This window comes from Tiliqua scincoides, chromosome 2 (assembly GCF_035046505.1).
Source record: "Tiliqua scincoides isolate rTilSci1 chromosome 2, rTilSci1.hap2, whole genome shotgun sequence".
Lineage (NCBI taxonomy): Eukaryota > Metazoa > Chordata > Lepidosauria > Squamata > Scincidae > Tiliqua > Tiliqua scincoides.
This window is the reverse complement of record NC_089822.1, coordinates 176,849,847-176,866,886: the sequence shown is the minus strand read 5'-3', so window position 1 is coordinate 176,866,886 and position 17,040 is coordinate 176,849,847. Positions and strand designations below refer to the sequence as shown.

At 45.3% G+C, this 17,040-nt stretch overlaps 1 protein-coding gene across 1 annotated transcript in view; it reads left to right on the top strand.

Moving 5' to 3' along the window:
• The window catches only part of PPARGC1B (PPARG coactivator 1 beta), a 136,823-nt gene extending 120,322 nt beyond the window's left edge, over nucleotides 1–16,501 (top strand). Inside the window, exons 5-12 of the mRNA XM_066613880.1 lie at nucleotides 1,981–3,160; nucleotides 4,553–4,589; nucleotides 7,498–7,562; nucleotides 7,971–8,754; nucleotides 9,307–9,385; nucleotides 10,858–10,979; nucleotides 13,656–13,810; nucleotides 15,962–16,501. Of these exons, the coding sequence (XP_066469977.1) occupies nucleotides 1,981–3,160; nucleotides 4,553–4,589; nucleotides 7,498–7,562; nucleotides 7,971–8,754; nucleotides 9,307–9,385; nucleotides 10,858–10,979; nucleotides 13,656–13,810; nucleotides 15,962–16,065 (2,526 nt within the window). The 3' untranslated portion in view covers nucleotides 16,066–16,501. The remainder of the gene's footprint in view (nucleotides 1–1,980; nucleotides 3,161–4,552; nucleotides 4,590–7,497; nucleotides 7,563–7,970; nucleotides 8,755–9,306; nucleotides 9,386–10,857; nucleotides 10,980–13,655; nucleotides 13,811–15,961) is intronic.
• Nucleotides 16,502–17,040: the final 539 nt, after the last annotated feature.

Here is a 17,040-nt window from a genome sequence, read left to right as displayed (position 1 = left end):
AAAATCCACTTGCTCCAGTTCTTGAAAGGAGCTTTTCAAAATGTACAGATGTTCCTTTCCATCTGATGTCCAATTCCCAGCTCCCCACACTTTGCCCTTGCTCCCACCACCCCCTCCCACCAGATCTTTGCTGGATCCCTTTTCCCGTGCACTGAGGGAATGAAGCCATACATCTCATCCATCCAAGTTTCTTCTGTTTTGGAATGCAGTAACTGTTACCCTGCACATGCCTGATCTTGTCTGATCTTGGAAGCTAAGCAGGGTCAGGCCTGGTTAGTACTTGGATGGGAGACTGCTTGGGAATACCAGGTGCTGTAGGCTTATACCATAGACTTTCGAGACTGAAGGTTGCCAACCATATACTCAACAGATGGGCAGGGGCTGAAACAATTTAAATGTCCGCCCAACTTGTACTGTTTTCCTCAGGCTCTGCACAGATGGATTCTTATACCAAAGTATGAGTGCTCCCTACACTGCTTTAGTTGTGGAGGCTTGCTGGTTAAATGCAATTCTTCCTCCAGCCTGCACCTCCATTGCTGGTCAGATTGTTGTGTGTGCATGCTTGAACAGCAGCTATTGGATAATGTGTGAGACATAATTGTAAGGCAGCATATTCCTTATCACACTACGACATTTCGACAAATTTGGAGTTATTTTAAATATGTTTTTGAACTTTCTTTCCAAGATGATCACTTTCCACGGTACTGTCTGTAGTGTACTTATTGCACTATCAAGCTAACCCTTTAAAAGGGGGGGGGGAAATGGCAAAGTACAAGCAAGCTGACACCCCACCCCTGCCAACTCATACCCTCCAAGAATTCTCTTCCATGTAGAGAGGAATTCCCTTCCATCTTCCCCTTTTGCAGTATGTGCCCTTGTATGCACATCTTCCATTTTTAAATTTTCCAAAGGGAAAATTTCCCCGAAGGAGCTTTCCTTCTGCATCAAGACACTTCTTTCATTGCTTCTTCCCCTGCGGCTGGTGGATTGGAACCGAACAATGAAAACAGTGACTTGGGCAGCATGGCTCTTGGTATTCCATCATTTGTGCACGGGCCGGTAGGGAGGGTGTCAAAGAAAGTAACTGAAGTACGTGAATGTACGGCATTGCCTTTGTGTGCTGTGGAACTGGGCCCATGATGAGCGACAACAGAAATTCATAAAGAGATGGGTAATGGTCCCATCTCTTTCCTGATTCCAGGTCAGAACATCCTTGCCCTTGGTTGTAAGGTAAACCCCTCATTATCAGTGGGGTTACAAACATCCTCTAGCAGGTGCCCGTGACAGTGCTCAGCTATGTACACAAAGCAGTTTCAGTAGCAATTGAATCACTGGCTGGAGAGAGGCTTGCATTTCATCTGCAACTTCCATTTGCATTGTGTGAGAAAATATTGTGAAAGCTTGGTACCAGAATACTGGCTGAAATTTACCCTGAATGGACGGGAAATGAGAGCACGTACCATGTGATGGCTTGGAATTCAAGGCTCTTTATTTTGTCTGCTAGAAACAGAAGATCAGGTTTTACAAGTTCTCTGGGGGGGGGAGGCATATTACCTTAGTTGTGCTAATTTTGCAAATATTTGGGTTTTAATTATCATAAATCAATTGCACTGGAATTAAAGTCAGATCCTTGTGTCCTTCAGGCACCACTGATAAATCACAAGGGTAATTGTATAGAAGGCTGTGTCATTCCCCCCTTGTTGGGTTATAATGGATGCATTTTGTCATGGCTGACATGGATTTTCATAAAACCCAGGGCCATGAGATTCTTTGTCTGCACAGATAAACATCCAACAACAAATCAGTTTCTGGGGCTACTATGAAATGTGTAAAACTTTCTAGTTAACTCTGCAGTTCCTTACTGGAATACTCTTAACTTCCCCAGCAAATACAGTGACTGTGTGAACATGGGGTTTCTTTATTTGCATTTGAAAAGTGTCACTCTTCTAGCCTGAAACCCTTTCCTCTCTGCTTCTGAAGGTGGACGGTGTCCGGGATAGAAAGTCGAGCTTCCTCCAAACTCAGAGTCGGAGCTGCACTGAGCTTCATAAGCACCTCACCTCCACCACTGCCACCCACTGCCCACACACAAAAGCCAGCTGGCCACCAGACGAGTGCTGTGGCAGCAGTAGTAGAGGTACTGAGCCCCAGAGACATTGTGCTCACAATGGAGAGGACAGTGATTCAAGTGAAGACTTGCTGAATTACAGTCATCTTGCAGCAACGCCCCCCTCCTCTTCAGAGGAAAGCATAGGTGGGAAGGAGCTACATGCTGCTGTGGAGCTCATTCGCTACATGCACACCTACTGCCTTCCCCCAAGAAAGTTGCCTCCCACAGACCTTGCAGAGGTGAAACACCAGCATTTTCACAGCCCCTCTAAAAGAGCAAAGCCAGATTGCCCCTTGCAGAGGACTCCCCTCTATGGCAAGCAGAGTTGTCCATCCCGCTCTTGGCATACCTCTGCGGGCTGCAAGCCACCCAGAGCCCCTTCTTCCGATTTCTCCATCCTGAAGGAGTTACTAGCCAGAGACCTCCCATGTGATGTGAGTAAGCCATACCGGTTGGCCAAGCCTGTGTATGCCTCCTTGACCATGTCACACTCTTCCAAATCCCCCAGAGCACCACCACTCGAGACCACGGGGTCCCCAGAGGTGTGCAAGTGCACAGTCAAAATGCCACAACCTGTGAAAACTGAGCTGAGACAGTGTCCAAAATCAGAGCCCGAGGCAAAGAAAGAGACTAGCAGCTCCACAGAAGAAGACGGTGCCAAGCAGGTGACTCTCCCAGCCCAACTACCCTCTACAAAAGTAGGTCGTAAACAGGAAAGCTCTATTTACGCTGTGCGGCGCTCCAAGAGACTCAACCCTGAACTCAGTCTCTGGCTGTCATTCCTTGATGAGTCTCCACCAGACCCTGCTGTGTTCCCAGAGGCAGTAGGCAACAAATTTGCCTCCACAGAGACCACCCCATGCCCAGCTTTGCAGAACTTTGATACAGAAGCACCAGCAGCCGAGATAGAAGTGAGTGGTGTGGATGAAGTGGACAGTGGGTGCCAGAGCCTCCCCATGGAGTTGCAGACCCCCTCGCCAGAGAGCTCCAGGGAGAGTGAAGCGTGTGAGACAAATGAGAACCAGTGCTGCCCCCTCTTGCACCAAACAGGTATGGAGGAGAAGAGAACCACAGTGTTGCCAGTGTCCCCACACTGGGCAGGACTGGGGGATGTAAAGCCAGATGGTTGGCATGAGCTACCCTAACCTCCTTTTTAGATATGAGCATGATGTTATACAGTTAGTTCTCTCTATTCGCGGATTTGCTGTCTGTTGGTTCACTTATCCATGAGGAGCAGAATTGTCACCTATTTCTCATGATTCACAGTCTGTGTCTTGGCTATTAAGTTCTCCCCAGCATTTGCGGCCACCCTGATGCTATTTGTGGGCCAGCAGAGACCTTCAGAATGCAATGGAGACCTTCAAAATGGTACCTGCAAGTAGCAAGGAGACCTTTGAAATGGCCTTGGGAATCTTCAAAATGCCAACAAAGAAGCTATCTGTGCCATTTTGAAGTTCCCCATAGCCATTTTAAAGTGCTCTGTGCTACTAGTGGTGCCATTTTGAAGGTCTTCACTGCGTCCTGAGCATTTCTGCTGCCATCCTGAGGGTTTTCTGCAGCCAGCCTGAGAGTCTTCTGCTAGCAGATTAGTTAACAGCAGGTCTCCTTCTGGCACCTCCCCTTAACCCCATTGGTCTCATAAAACTAATGATTTGCCATCCACAAATGCATTATCTGCTGGAGTTTCCAGGAAAGTAATCCCAGCAGACAATAATGGATTTATATGGGCCCCATATCACCCAGTTTTAACAGATGGAAAACTGAGGACAAGAAAGGGAAGTCTTGCCTTGCATCAGTCTCATCCATAAACTATGCCATCTATCTAACTATGCCATGTATCGAGGGGAAAAGAGGGGTAGCAAAAGTTGTGACAAAAGAGGGCACTAGCTGGACCAAAGGGTGACAAGGCAGAAGGGAGTTAAAAATGCCTTTAAAGGCCAGATCCGCAAACTGATGGTACAGCAGAGGAGAGTCTAGAATTCAGAGCTACCAACTTCTTGTGCTGCAGTGTGATAAGGCAGAGCCATGATCAGGTGCCTTCACGTCTTTCCCTCTTAACAAGCAGCTAGGGGAATTGGGCTGTGGGTGAGTAGGGCTAACCCTTCTGTTTCTTTGTTGTAAATCAGTTCTCAGCTGTTGTTACCCACAGAGGGGAAACAAGCAGATATAATACAGGTCCCTGTTTCTGCTCCCACATTTGCAGCTGATCATAGCTTTGGCAGATGTACATTAGGAAGCAGCACAAGGGGATCCCTCACTGCCAGGACTGTGCTGCACTACTCCACTGCTTCTAAGGGTAAAAGAACAAAGACACTGGGATTGCAGATCTTCAGCTGACTTGGCCCTACTATGCCTCCTCTGTAATATGCACCCTAGCCCATTTGAAGAGCATGTTTATACTTCATTGAGTCATTCTGCTTTTCTCTGTTTGCTTTCTTTCAGGAGCACCTAGGTGTCTATCACTGCCCTTGGCACAAACGTAAGTGTAATACCAAACAATGCCAATACAAACTGCCTTGTAATAGCATAATAGCTGCCTTGAGCTATTTGCATAGGAACCACTATGTAACAGCATAATAGCTGCCTTGTAATAGAGTAATAGCCACCTTGGGCATTTGCATAGGAAAGGTGGAGCATGCATGCATACATGCATAAATCCATCCATCCTATTATTTATTTTATTTTTATTTATTTAAGAAATGTATACCCTGTCCTTCTCATGCCGAAGCAAAATGCCCAAGGCGGCTTACAAAGCTTTATACTCAAGTACAAAGTATCACAGCAAGTAAAAAAAATCAAACAAGGCATTAAAACGTTAATTTTAACATTGCATGGTGAAAAACAATATCAAAACAGGGTAAAAAATGTAAGGGAAAAAGAGGAAAGAACTCGTTGAGCCAAAGGGGAACCAATGAGTCCCGGGAGGCAGTCAAATCATCGCAGTATTATCAGAAAAACAGAGGGAAAAATCCACTCAGCAACCAAATGTCTGGCAAAACAGATATGTTTTGAGTCTTTGCTGAAAAGCCATGAGAGAGGAAGTTGTTCTCAGTTCCCTCAGGACAGCATTCCATAGTTGTGGTGCCACCACAGAGAAGGTTTCCCCCCAAGCTGCCACCCCTCTCACTTGGGACAAAGGCAGTACTTGTAGAAGAGCCCCTTCAGCTGACCTGAGAGGGTGGGCTGGAATGTATGGAAGGAGGCGGTCTTTCGGGTTGCCTGGATCCAGGTCATGGAGGGCGTTAAAGGCTAGAATGAGCACCTTGTATTGTGACCAGAAGCATATGGGCCGCTAGTGTAGCTGCTGAAGCAGTGGTCTAGCCAAGTCAAAACGTCTGGCCCCCATAACCACTTGGACTGCCGCATTCTGTGCTAATAGCAGTTTCCGAACTGTTTTCGCTGGTAGTCCCACATACAGCGCATTGCAGTAGTCCAGTCTTTAGGTTACTAAAGCATTGATCACCACAGCCAGGTCTAAACAACTCAAGTAAGGTTTCAGTTGGTGCAGCAGCTTAAGCTAGGTGAATGCACTTCTGGCCACTGCTGCCTGATTTTCCAGGGAGAACTGAGAATCCAGGAGAACTCCTAAGCTGCGCACTGTTTCTGTAAAGGGAGCGCAGCCCCATTCAAAGGGGGTAGATGGCTCAAGTGCCTGCACTGAGGATTTTTAGATCAGGAGAACTTTTCAGGATTTAGTTTCAGTTTATTAGCTTATCAGAGGATAGTAGCCTGAAGTTTCAGGTGCCCAGAAAGTCTGGCAAATGCCACTCCTGGAAAGCCACAGCACTGTTAACCTAATCTAACCTCCAACATTACTTGTCTGGGACCAAGTATTCATTTCATTGGTGTTTTGCAAACAGCAGCACAAGATCCATTTCACTGAATCGGCGTAGGAGCCCGTACAGACACCTTTGAAGAAGGAGCTCTGTCACTACAGATTGCCATCATTACATACTGTAGCATCCTAGTCTGTCAATTCAATTGGTCAATCCCAGGGCTTCATATGGACCATACCTTTTTACAGCTTCATTTGTAAGAGGTTCAAAAGTGCTGTACACCGAGGAGGCAGCAAAGTGTGCCTCAGTGTAGTGCCTGGCTTGTAGGGCAGATTTAATGCTTCCTGTGATGCAGGGTTCACCCTGGCAGTGTGCTCCTTGAGAAGTTGCTATGTCTGGGCCTCTTCTTGAAATTCTGCTTCATTGGGGATTGAAGGCCAATTCCTACATTGCATTTTTCATACGCAGATTCTTAACTGTATAAGACGCATGTATTTATAATAAAAGAATGGTTTCTATTGCCCTTTCTTTTAAAATCTGAATCCAAGTTGAAATGTGGGGTTTGACAATCCAGGGCATGTATCAGGATGAAAAAAATGTTACAATACTATACCTGCTTTACAGAATACACTATCAAACATATACTGTATACCTCATGAGTTTGAACGCTGTTTGGCAAAGAATAGCTGTCATTCTCCGATGTTGCAAAAACTCTTACCATTGGCCATTTTGCTCTAATGTCACAGAAAAGAACCTAAAGCTAGACTGCTTGTGTGCTAAGAAGGGCATCATGTAGGAGCAAAAATATTTCACTTATGGCTGCGTATTTCAGATAGAAATTTCTCAAAGAAATTTCTTTCAGATAGAAGTCACTCTCAAAGACAATGAGGCAGAGCAGGTAAATCGAACTGAGGACAATTCAACTTCTCATGAGTATATTTGCATAGTTACATTTTACAATGAAAAGACTCCTCAAACAGGATAGTCATCGGAAATGTCTTTTAAAAAAATCATTGCCAAATGGGTTTGCTAAATTCCATCACTGATGGAATTACTGTGACAAGCATTGTGAAGGGCATTGCAGACATGAAGGATAGTAAAATTTCTTGGCCAACTTAATCCATACAGTGACGTGAGATGAATTCGCAGAGAAGTTATTTCAGACTGGTGCTGTTGATTTTGATGCCTCCAAAATATCTGTTGTGAGAAGACACTCACCCTTGATCTCCCAGTGATGTTTTAAGGTCTTCCAGAGGCCCCCAGATGAGATGGGCCCCAAGCAGCACAGGAGCCAGGATTACCTGTGCAACATGTACACGTACAACCTCACAGTTCTTCATGTTGTCTCACCTTTTCAAAATGGTTCATTATCATGCCAAAGAGCTTAAATTTATCAACAAAAAAGTCAGCCAAACCAGTGAAAAAATGTCTTGCATTCATCCCAAGTTTTTCTGAGGACTAAATTGACCCAGAGGTTGTGCCAGGAGATAATTACAATGCCATATGTGATGCCCATGAAAATAATGTCATTGGTGGTGGCATCTGTCTATAGTATACTGTGTTCACCTTGGCTCTTCCGTAACCTCTCCACCCTACTTTTCTTCTCTTTAGGGACTCTACATTTGGGAAACGTAATTTTGAGCAAGTGCTGACTGTAGAGCTGTGTGGCACTGCAGGTAAGACTGGAGTTCATTTTAAGAGATTTTTGCTTTGAAGGGGTTCACCCACGATTTGGAGAAAGTGGGGTAGTGCCAAAGACATCATGTCAGAATGTTAACTCACTCCATTGCCATTGAATCTGGAGGAATCCAGGCACCCTCAAGCACACTTCCCTTTGTCTGAAAAGGCAGTTTGACTGGCAGTTTGCATCTGTCTAGTTGCCAAGCGCTTTGGATCTCTCTTCCAGAGACAGGAAGCTAGCTATCAATAGCAGGGAATAGTCACCCATGACCAATTGCAGGACAGCTTTTGAGGGGTCAACAGATGGGTGGGCATGCATGATGAATGCAGAGGCCTGCCTCCCCTTGTAACTATGCTTCTGTACTGAAAGAGTTTTATCTTGTTCTTTTCTTGGGGGAGATAAGGTCTCACTCCACCAACTACTCCACCATACAAGCCTTCAGAAGAGGACCTGTATAAGCCAGATATTCACCAGAGTTCGGCCAAGGAAACTGCCATCATCAGTTCTGAGTCTCAGCCAATGATAGGCGCTGGTGCAACCTCCAGGAAGCACCAGAAGAAGCACCCAGTGCGGACAGAGCTGTATGCACACCTGAGTCGGGCTGGCACCCACCCCTCTCACTCCGAGCAACATGGGGTCTTGAAGCGCCCGTTCTCGCGCTCTTTTGGTGACCATGACTATTGTCAGGTCCTGAAACCTGAGGCCTCACTTCAGAGGAAGGTGCTGAAGTCTTGGGAGCCCCTAAGCCACATGGAAAACCAACACAAGCGGAGAGTGCCTGACGTGCACTATCAGGAGACAAGCGAGGAGGGAGCTCTGGAGAACTCCATGAAGGAAGGCAGCAAACAACTGAGAGACCACGAGATCAGGGCCAGCTTGACCAAACACTTTGGCCTCTTGGACAGCGCTCTGGATGATGGGGAAGCTGCCTTTTGCAAGACTCCTGAATATGACACTGTCTTTGAGGACAGCTGCAGTGAGATTAGTTCCCCGCTTGAGGAGGAGGAGGAGGATGAAGAGGATGAAGAGGAGGAGGAAGAGTGTTGTACAAATCCACTGGAATCCAAGATGTGTCCATACAAGAAGCCTCTCTCTAGGGCCAGTTTGCACTATTGTTCCCGAAGCAGGTCTGGCTCTGAGACGTCATGCTGCAGATCCAGGTCTCCAGCTAGCAGATGGGCTTTCAGGTACAGACATGGGATCCTTGAGAGGGGGTGGTGAACAAAGCATCAGGGGGTGACAGTGGCCAGTTTTCAAACTCTCCTGCAGATTACCTGCTCTCTTACCAAGCCAAGCAAAATCTTGGAATAATGAAGAGCTCCCTGTTAATGCTAGTGGTGGCCCTTGAACAAAGTAGATATGACAAAATGAAGGCAAAGGCTGCAGATGTATGGACATTTATTTGGGCAGTAAGCCCTACTGAACTGATTGGAACTTACTTTTGAGTAGATATATATAAGATTGTACTGTTAGACTTGTAAGCGCCTCAGGGCAGGGACCTATCTGCTTATTTTCTTGCAAAGTATTGAGTGCATCATTAGTATAAAAATAATAATGTGAAAGGAAATGCTTCTGAATGTCTCTGGACATGGGCTGCAGCATTCTTTGTTTGCCTTTAAAAAGGATGTGCCAGCCCTTGCCAACCAGGAGTATGCCTCGGCTTATTTATCATTCCTAGCACTCAGACTAACCAAGATCTATTCAGGGCTCAATTCTTATGCTGTCTTGTTTACCAACAGATGTGAAAATGGCAAGCAGTGTCAATATGGAACTGTGAGCAATCAAGGGCAGGTGGAGAAGAGAAGAGAAAAAGCCATTGTAAGTGACCCCATGAGCTCTATGTGGGTTTTGCAGTGAATGAAGTGGAAGCGGTGTGGTTTCCAAGCCGAGCAGATGGCTTCCTCTTTCTGAAACTCATTTGAATTTGGGGACAAAGCAGCCTGCAGGTCCTTGCTTCAACTTCCGCTCCAGAAAGGAGTAGCAGTGCATTGGTGGCTGTTACAATATCCCTTGCTGCAAGGACAAGTTAGGCAAGTGTATTGGAAACAAAGCATAAGCAACTGTCAGTACCTTGCATTCTTTCCTGGGAAGATCCCAGTGCGGAATTCAGCAATGCCGTTTGCATAGAGCAGTGGGAACTGAGATCTTAGGGAATGTCTGAATCTTTGAAATCAGACAAATAGAGGAGAACGGAACTATTCACATGGTTCCTGAAGTAGGAAGGGAAAGTACGCAGGGCTACTCTGAACTCTTCTGGGAGGTCTTTCTGCTCAAAAACATGCAAACATCTAGTGTGCTTTTCCTCCTTCCCCCACCATTCCATCTTTGTGCAATCAAATGTTGGGAATGGAAGTTGACTGCCGCTTTACAATTTGGATTTGGGTTTATGACATCACACTGATGATTGGTGCATCTGCAGCTGCACAAAAGCTGGTGGCACTCCAAATAGAGCAGGAGACCACAAGTAGAATTCTTAGGGGAAGGCTAGGAAGTCTGCTCTGTTATGATTGCCCCTCATTTGCTCCTTTACTTGCAACTACTGGTCTAAGCCTTGCAGTTGCAAAGCTCTTAATTTTTACAATGCTGTTAACTTGCTGCCTACAATTAACTTTTCTTCTGCTGTCATAGCTAACAAGCTTTGTTCTTGTTTGGCATCTTGCTTTCCTTTTCTTGCTAGAAAATGTTTGCTAGATTTACTGCCCAATCCTATCCCCCACCTGTGCTGCCGGTACTCCTGTTCTGACAGCACAGTATAGTTTGTGGCATTGCAGGCTGTGACACACTTTTGCATGCTACTGGGCTGCTGCTGCAAACAGTGAGTGGTGCTGGTCATGCAGCCACCGCCTAGTTCCCAGTGAGTTGGTGCAGGGAGGGGTGTAATGGGCCCAAGAGGGAGGGATTGGGGCTGCCAGGAGGCATGTCACGGGTGGGAAGGGGGTAGTTATTGGCAGCAAAGTCACTGCAAATATCCTATGCCCCCTGCCCAGTCTCGTCACATCTCCTTGGGTCCACTCGGATTTGCAACAAAGCTTAAAAGGGGGAAATAACATCCTTTGAATGGAAGATGTGAAAAAGGTAAATGATGTCTCATCTGCATCTTGGCAGTGAAGAAACAGCAGGTGCAAACTCCTCAAGGAGTTGTTTGCCCAGTGGACCCTGCACCCTTGGGCCTATCTTGTGATGCCACAGCCTGCTGCCACGCTGACTCCTGTTAAGGCAGGGGTGGGGACAGCAGTCAGAAAAGAGTCGTACAGGGAGGGATCTAAGCCATTGTTATTATGCCTGAACAGAGGGAAGGCCGAGTCGTGTACATTGGAAACCTCTCCAGCAGTATGAGCTCCAGCGAGCTGAAGAAGCGTTTTGAAGTGTTTGGGGAGATCGTCGAGTGTTGTGTTTTGACTAGGAACAAAAGGTGGGTCAAAAGCAATGCTGCTGCTCCTCCATCCTTGAAGTCACTCATTTTTGGAAACGCAAGCGCCATGAAGTTAGCTTGTTCGCTTTGCGACTGAGAGGCCTCTTCTTTGGAGCCCTGGAGTCAGGGACACCGTTTGTTCATGGGACTCTGGGGACCTCTGCTCTCTGGGCGTGTGCCCGTTTTTATAGTGTAATATGGAGCTGAAGGGGTGCCTTGTTTCAGAATTCTAAGGAGACGGGATACTTGCCTTGTGTTAATTCCACAGGACTGTGGTACTTTGAAAGATGCTTGTCTTAAGTTCTGCAGATCCACACAGTTATAAAATAATGGGGCTCCTGATGTAGAAATCTGGGAGCATGCGTAATATTGTCATTCCGGAGGGCATACAGGATCAGCCACTCATCCATCTTAGGGTCTATCAATCCACAGAGTGTAGCATAAAAATAGAACCAGAGTAAGCAGGAGTACTATGACCCTGGTTCAGTTGCCTGCCTAAGGCTCAGGATGTCCTCCATTAAGTCACACACCTTCGGCTAGTGCTAAGTAGCACTACCCTTAGTTTCTGCTGCCATCTAATTGTGTCAGGAGGAAATAAAACTGCTGTGTGGCATTCAGTGGAATATATTGGGTGCTCCAGGTATCTGTCTGGACATGCAGTAAATGACATTCAGTTCAGAGAGCTGTGGGTCAGGCTCTCCACAGCTATCCTCAATACCTCAAAGCAAATCAATTATGACATATTTATTTGGCAATTGATTGAATTTCTTCCCTGCATTAACAAGGATATCCACAACTGCCAAGTTGTAAAGCTTGCCTCCTCAAGTTCTGCATGTGGAAGAACTGATTTGTTTAAATGGGAAAATTCCCACATCAGAAATTCACATCAGCCAAACTCGCTTGATTTCTTTTTGTTGAGAGCTAGATCTTTGCCATGAATTTGGGAGCCTACATGGGAAGACATGTGAGTGCTTTCAAACCAACATTCTTTCTCACCTGAAATTTGAAGTGGAGTGTAAGCAGTCCCACATGAGGGTTATCCAATCTACACGTGTAGAACAAGTATATAGGTACAGCCTTTCTGTGATGAACAGCCCAATCCTAACCTGCCCTGGAGCAGGCAGGCCAGCAGGCCTGCCCCACATCCAGAGCAAGGTTGGGGCCACAAGCAACTCAGCCTGGGGCAAGGGGAATCGCTTCCCCTTACCCCGGGTAAAGCCACAGCAACCCCAATGGGGGGCCAACCAGAGCTTAAAGAGGTGATACAGATCCGAGCAGCCCAGGCCTGCCCAGGACCGGGGATGGAATCTGACATAAGTGCTGGATCCTGGCCCCGCCCCCTCACCTGCCCATGGGCCTACCCACCACCCACCCTCCCCCCACCCAGAAACACCTCTCTCCCATCCTCCCCACACACCTCCAGAACCCTGCGCCGGCCGAGCTCAGCCAGCAGAGGCTTACCATTGCACCAACCCAACAAGGCTTGGGCCAGTGTCCAGAGGCTGGTACACAAGTGTGTGCAGGCCTCCCTTCTCTTAAATCATTGCGAAAGCACTTTACGGCACTTTCGCAACAGTCATCGGCTGGTCATCTGGATTGCGCCCTGTCTCACTTCAGAAATCAAAAGACAGGATATTGTGTGTTTGAATGCTGCCAATTGTTCTAACAATAACTTTTAAAAGCTTCCTGTTCATTGAAAATAAATATATCATGAGGAATGCAAGCTGTTTTTCCCTGTCATGCTTGCTTGCCACAGCTGGGGAGATCTGGATGTGGAGGACATCCTCCATCTCCACCCTGATGTCATAATATCTTTGAAAGACTTTATCAAACAACTTTTCTGAATATGCAAATCAGCCTTTACACTGGCCTCTACTCTGAAATTCAAGTTCTGTGGATCCTGTAATTACAGCAGCACTGGGCACACAATTGAGCAAAGTAAGAATCACAGCTTTTGTTTTTTAAAAAATCAGCTTGCTAGTCCTTGGCAGTGCCTGTTGAAATCTCAGAAACTAGGGTGACAGTTTCCTGCATAAGCTTGGACAAGCAGAAAAAAATTATGCAAAATAAGCAAAGGCATGCAAATATTCTTGCGTCACAGCATTTTGTCTAGTGCAGAATTTGAATTCCTGTACCCACATTTCTATAATTATCTATGCTGCCATGGTGTACTTGATCAAATCAGGCAAAGGATGCAGAGGCCCAGTGTGGTATAGTGGCTGGATTAGGACCAAGGAGACCCAGGTTCAGATACCTGGCTCACCAGAAAGCTGATGACTTTGGGTCCATTGCTATCTCACAGTGTACCATGTTCTGAGGATAAAATGGGAGCAGGAAAGCTGTGTGTGCTATAGAGGGCTGTAGCTGAATGCCAGAACACACACTTTGCATGCAGAAGGTCCCAAGTTCAATCTCTACCGCCTCTGGGTAGGGCACAGAAAGAGTCCTGTCTGAAACCTTGGAGAACCTCTGCTGGACAGTGTTGACAGTACTGAGTTGGGTCCATCAATGCTCTCACTTGGTACAAGGCAGCTTCCTATGTTCCTGTGCTCCTCTGGAGGTAGGATGGGATAAAACTAAGTAATAGAATACATGCTTGTAAGAAATAAGCACTAACGTTTGGATTATTGCAGTAAGTTACATTCTTTTAGATTTGTCCTCTCATTTGTTCCTCAGGGGAGATAAGTATGGCTTCGTCACGTACCGCTGCTCAGAACACGCGGCCTTATCCCTGAAGAATGGTGCCTCTCTGAGGAAAAGAAATGAGCCCTTGTTCCAGCTGTGCTACGGCAGCTTTGGACACGTCTTCTGGACCAGATACACTGACTTGGGTAAGCCAGCAACCATCTCAGCTAAAGGGACCCTTATTTGGGGCTGGTGTTAGTAGTGGTCCTCCCATGGCAGTGAGGAGCATTTGTCCTTCATGTTCCTTTACGGCCCAGCAGATTTATGTCTACGTTTTACCATGCATAGCTTGTTTACACAATTGCAGGTTCCTGACATTGTTTCAGGACTGGTTGGAGAGATAAAAAATACCAGGAAACTTCAGCTTTGCTCACTTTCTCAGGTCATTCACCATAAATGGCAAGGAAGTCTGCATTCCAACCATTTTTCTTTTCCAGAAATAGAACATAAGAATAGCCCCACTGGATCAGGCCATAGGCCCATCTAGTCCAGCTTCCAGTATTCTCACAGCGGCCCACCAAATGCCCCAGGGAGCACACCAGATAACAAGAGACCTCATCCTGCTGCCCTCCCTTGCATCTGGCATTCTGACATAGCCCATTTCTAAAATCAGGAGGTTGTGCATACACATCACGGCTTGTACCCATGTACCCTTGGCTTGTACCATGTACCCAAATAGCAATCTGACATTGTTCACCTTGAGATAAAAGAAAGTCAAAATTTCCTAAATTTGCTTTTTTCCTTTTTCAATTCAATTCAACTTCTAAAGATGAAGTGATAATACTTATAAAGAAAACACTGGTTAAAAAGAATCAAGGGGATGTGATGTCTGGACAGCTGAAGTGTCCAGAGAACTGTAAAGAAGTGATATTAGATGTTAATATCACCTATATGAACATCTTGTATTATTCTGTATTAGGTATCACATGAAATCCCATTTTGTCCCCTGATGCATTCTGCCTTTATGCCATCACTCTGTTGATGTTATGGTAGCTGTTTGGGTGGTTGCTGGATCATTTCTGAAATTGAGCTTCATCATGAGGTTGGTGGGGACCATTGGAGGTGTGAAATCTTTCCTTTGTTTTTCGAAAGTTGTTTTTCCCAAACTCAGGAGAACAGGGAAGTCACTAGGGTGAAAAATAATTAAGTATGTTGTTTCAACAGGATTCAGGGCTGGGAAGATTCATCTCCATTTTGGAGACTTGAGAACTGCACTGACATTTAAGAAATTAACATGCTCCGTTCAAATCTGGAGCCCTGAATTCCAAAGATCAATGGGGTGGAGGGAAGTGATACTAGTATGCTTCAATTCTGAAATCGGAGTGTGGCCTTCCTGGCCTGTGGATCAGTGCATTCATGTTACTGCTCTCCAGGCAGGGACCCAGCACCATGTACACATGTGCAAATGCAGCTCCTGCATTCCTTAAACAAAGTCGAAATAAACTTAAATGAAATATTGTCCATGCAACACCTTACAGTCGTGGTTCCCAAACTGGAGGGTTGCAACCCACCAGCCAGGGAATAACTCATCTTTGGGGTAGGGGAATAGCAGCAATACAATCACCAGGTTTGTGCTGCTGCTGGGGAAAAAGGGCACAAGCCTAACCAGGTCTACTCAGAAGTAAGTCCTATTTTGTTCATTGGGGCTTACTCTCAGGAAAGTGTGGTTAGGATTGCAGCCAAAAGGAATTTTTTTTTAACTTACCTAAGCCAGCGCAAGCCTCCAGGGGATGCCAGGAGCCCCATGAACACCCTTGCAGGACTCCTCAAGCCGCAGACTTTTTTGTTGAAAAGCGGCATAATAATAATAGGATTTAAATAGCATTGGATTGAAAAATAGCAATCATGATTGAAAACCAGAAGTGGGTTACAATCACTATTGTTATTCAGAGACTTGGAGAGCCCTGCGGAGGCATTGTATATATACAAAATATATACAATGAAATATAAATCAACAGAGCCAAAAGAAAAACCACATAAACAAAGTGAAGAAGTTTGGGAACTACTGACTTAAGGGTTGTTGTAAGGATAACAATAATAATAATTTTGTACTAATAATAATAATTAATAATAATAATAATTTTGTAATAATAATAATAATTATTATTATTATTATTAACAACAACAACAACAAGATAATTCATTTGAAGCACTTTGCACACTCAGAAAGCACTGGACTGATAAATATTGTTATTATTTAAGAGTTTGAATTTTTCAAAAATGGAATGCATGTTTTTGTTCTTTGTTGGGATACTGCATCTTCTTTTAAAAACTGTATTTTCTTTTGCTGGTCTCAGATTCCAGTACAGAAGAGTCCTCCCCGGCTTCAGTCAAAAGCAAATATGAGACCATGGATTTCGACAGCCTGCTGCAGGAGGCCCAGAACAGCCTGCATCGGTAACAGCCTTAACCTTTGAGGAATACCTCAATACCTCAGTCAAGGCACTTCCAAAATGTTTACGTTTTCAAAGAAATGATTAAGTATACAACAAGAGCGAGAGAGAGAGACTGTTGTCCCTTTAAAATTGATGTTTACATTGAACAAGCTGCTTCTGTCTGTGAGTCCCCATGGTGTTGATGTTCCACTGCCACACATTAATATCTTTGCTTCTGACTGGTTGTGTTAGGACGAGCCTGCAAAAGCCTCCTGTTCCTTCCTTGTTCAATCCTTTCTCTGACTGGCCCCTCTTCCTCACTTCTGCCGTGGAGTTGCAGCTGTGTTCACCATAACTTTTTTTTTTGTCTGTAGTGTGTGATGATGAAATTGTTAATTGTGAATAGAATCAGGATTGTAAACTAATTTTTAATAGAAGAAAGAAATATATACTTCTATTGTATTTATGGCTCAGATGTACTGTAATTCAGATTTATTGTACCGCTTCCTTGATTTTTAACTATGCACTGTAATGAGGCACTTGCCCCTCAGCAGATGTGGCCAGGCCAGAAGCCCACCAATTAGTGGCTCAGCTGAGATTGATTTCCCTTCCTGGTGGAGAATTCAGTCCTGCCCTTGACATCATTGAATGAGTTTGTGGTATTGCGATACAAGCCATTCTCTCCATATGCATGGGCTTAATTCTGACATCCCTGCTCCCCAATCATTGATAAGACATAATAATATACTGTGATTCTGCAGTCCAGAGCTGGCTCTGGACCAAGAGGAATGGAGTTTTCAGACTGCAAATTTCAAAGAACAAAATGGAGAGAGAGGGAAATGCTGTTAAGATTTCTTGTTTTCTCTTCATCATGGATAGGTGGTGGTCACAAGGAAGTGAAGCTCCATCTGCCTTCCAAATAAGAGAAATGATAAGGATGGGAGGTCTGAAAGCCACCCCCAAAAAGATAATGCCAAAGGGACTGAGTTCCTTAGCTATTA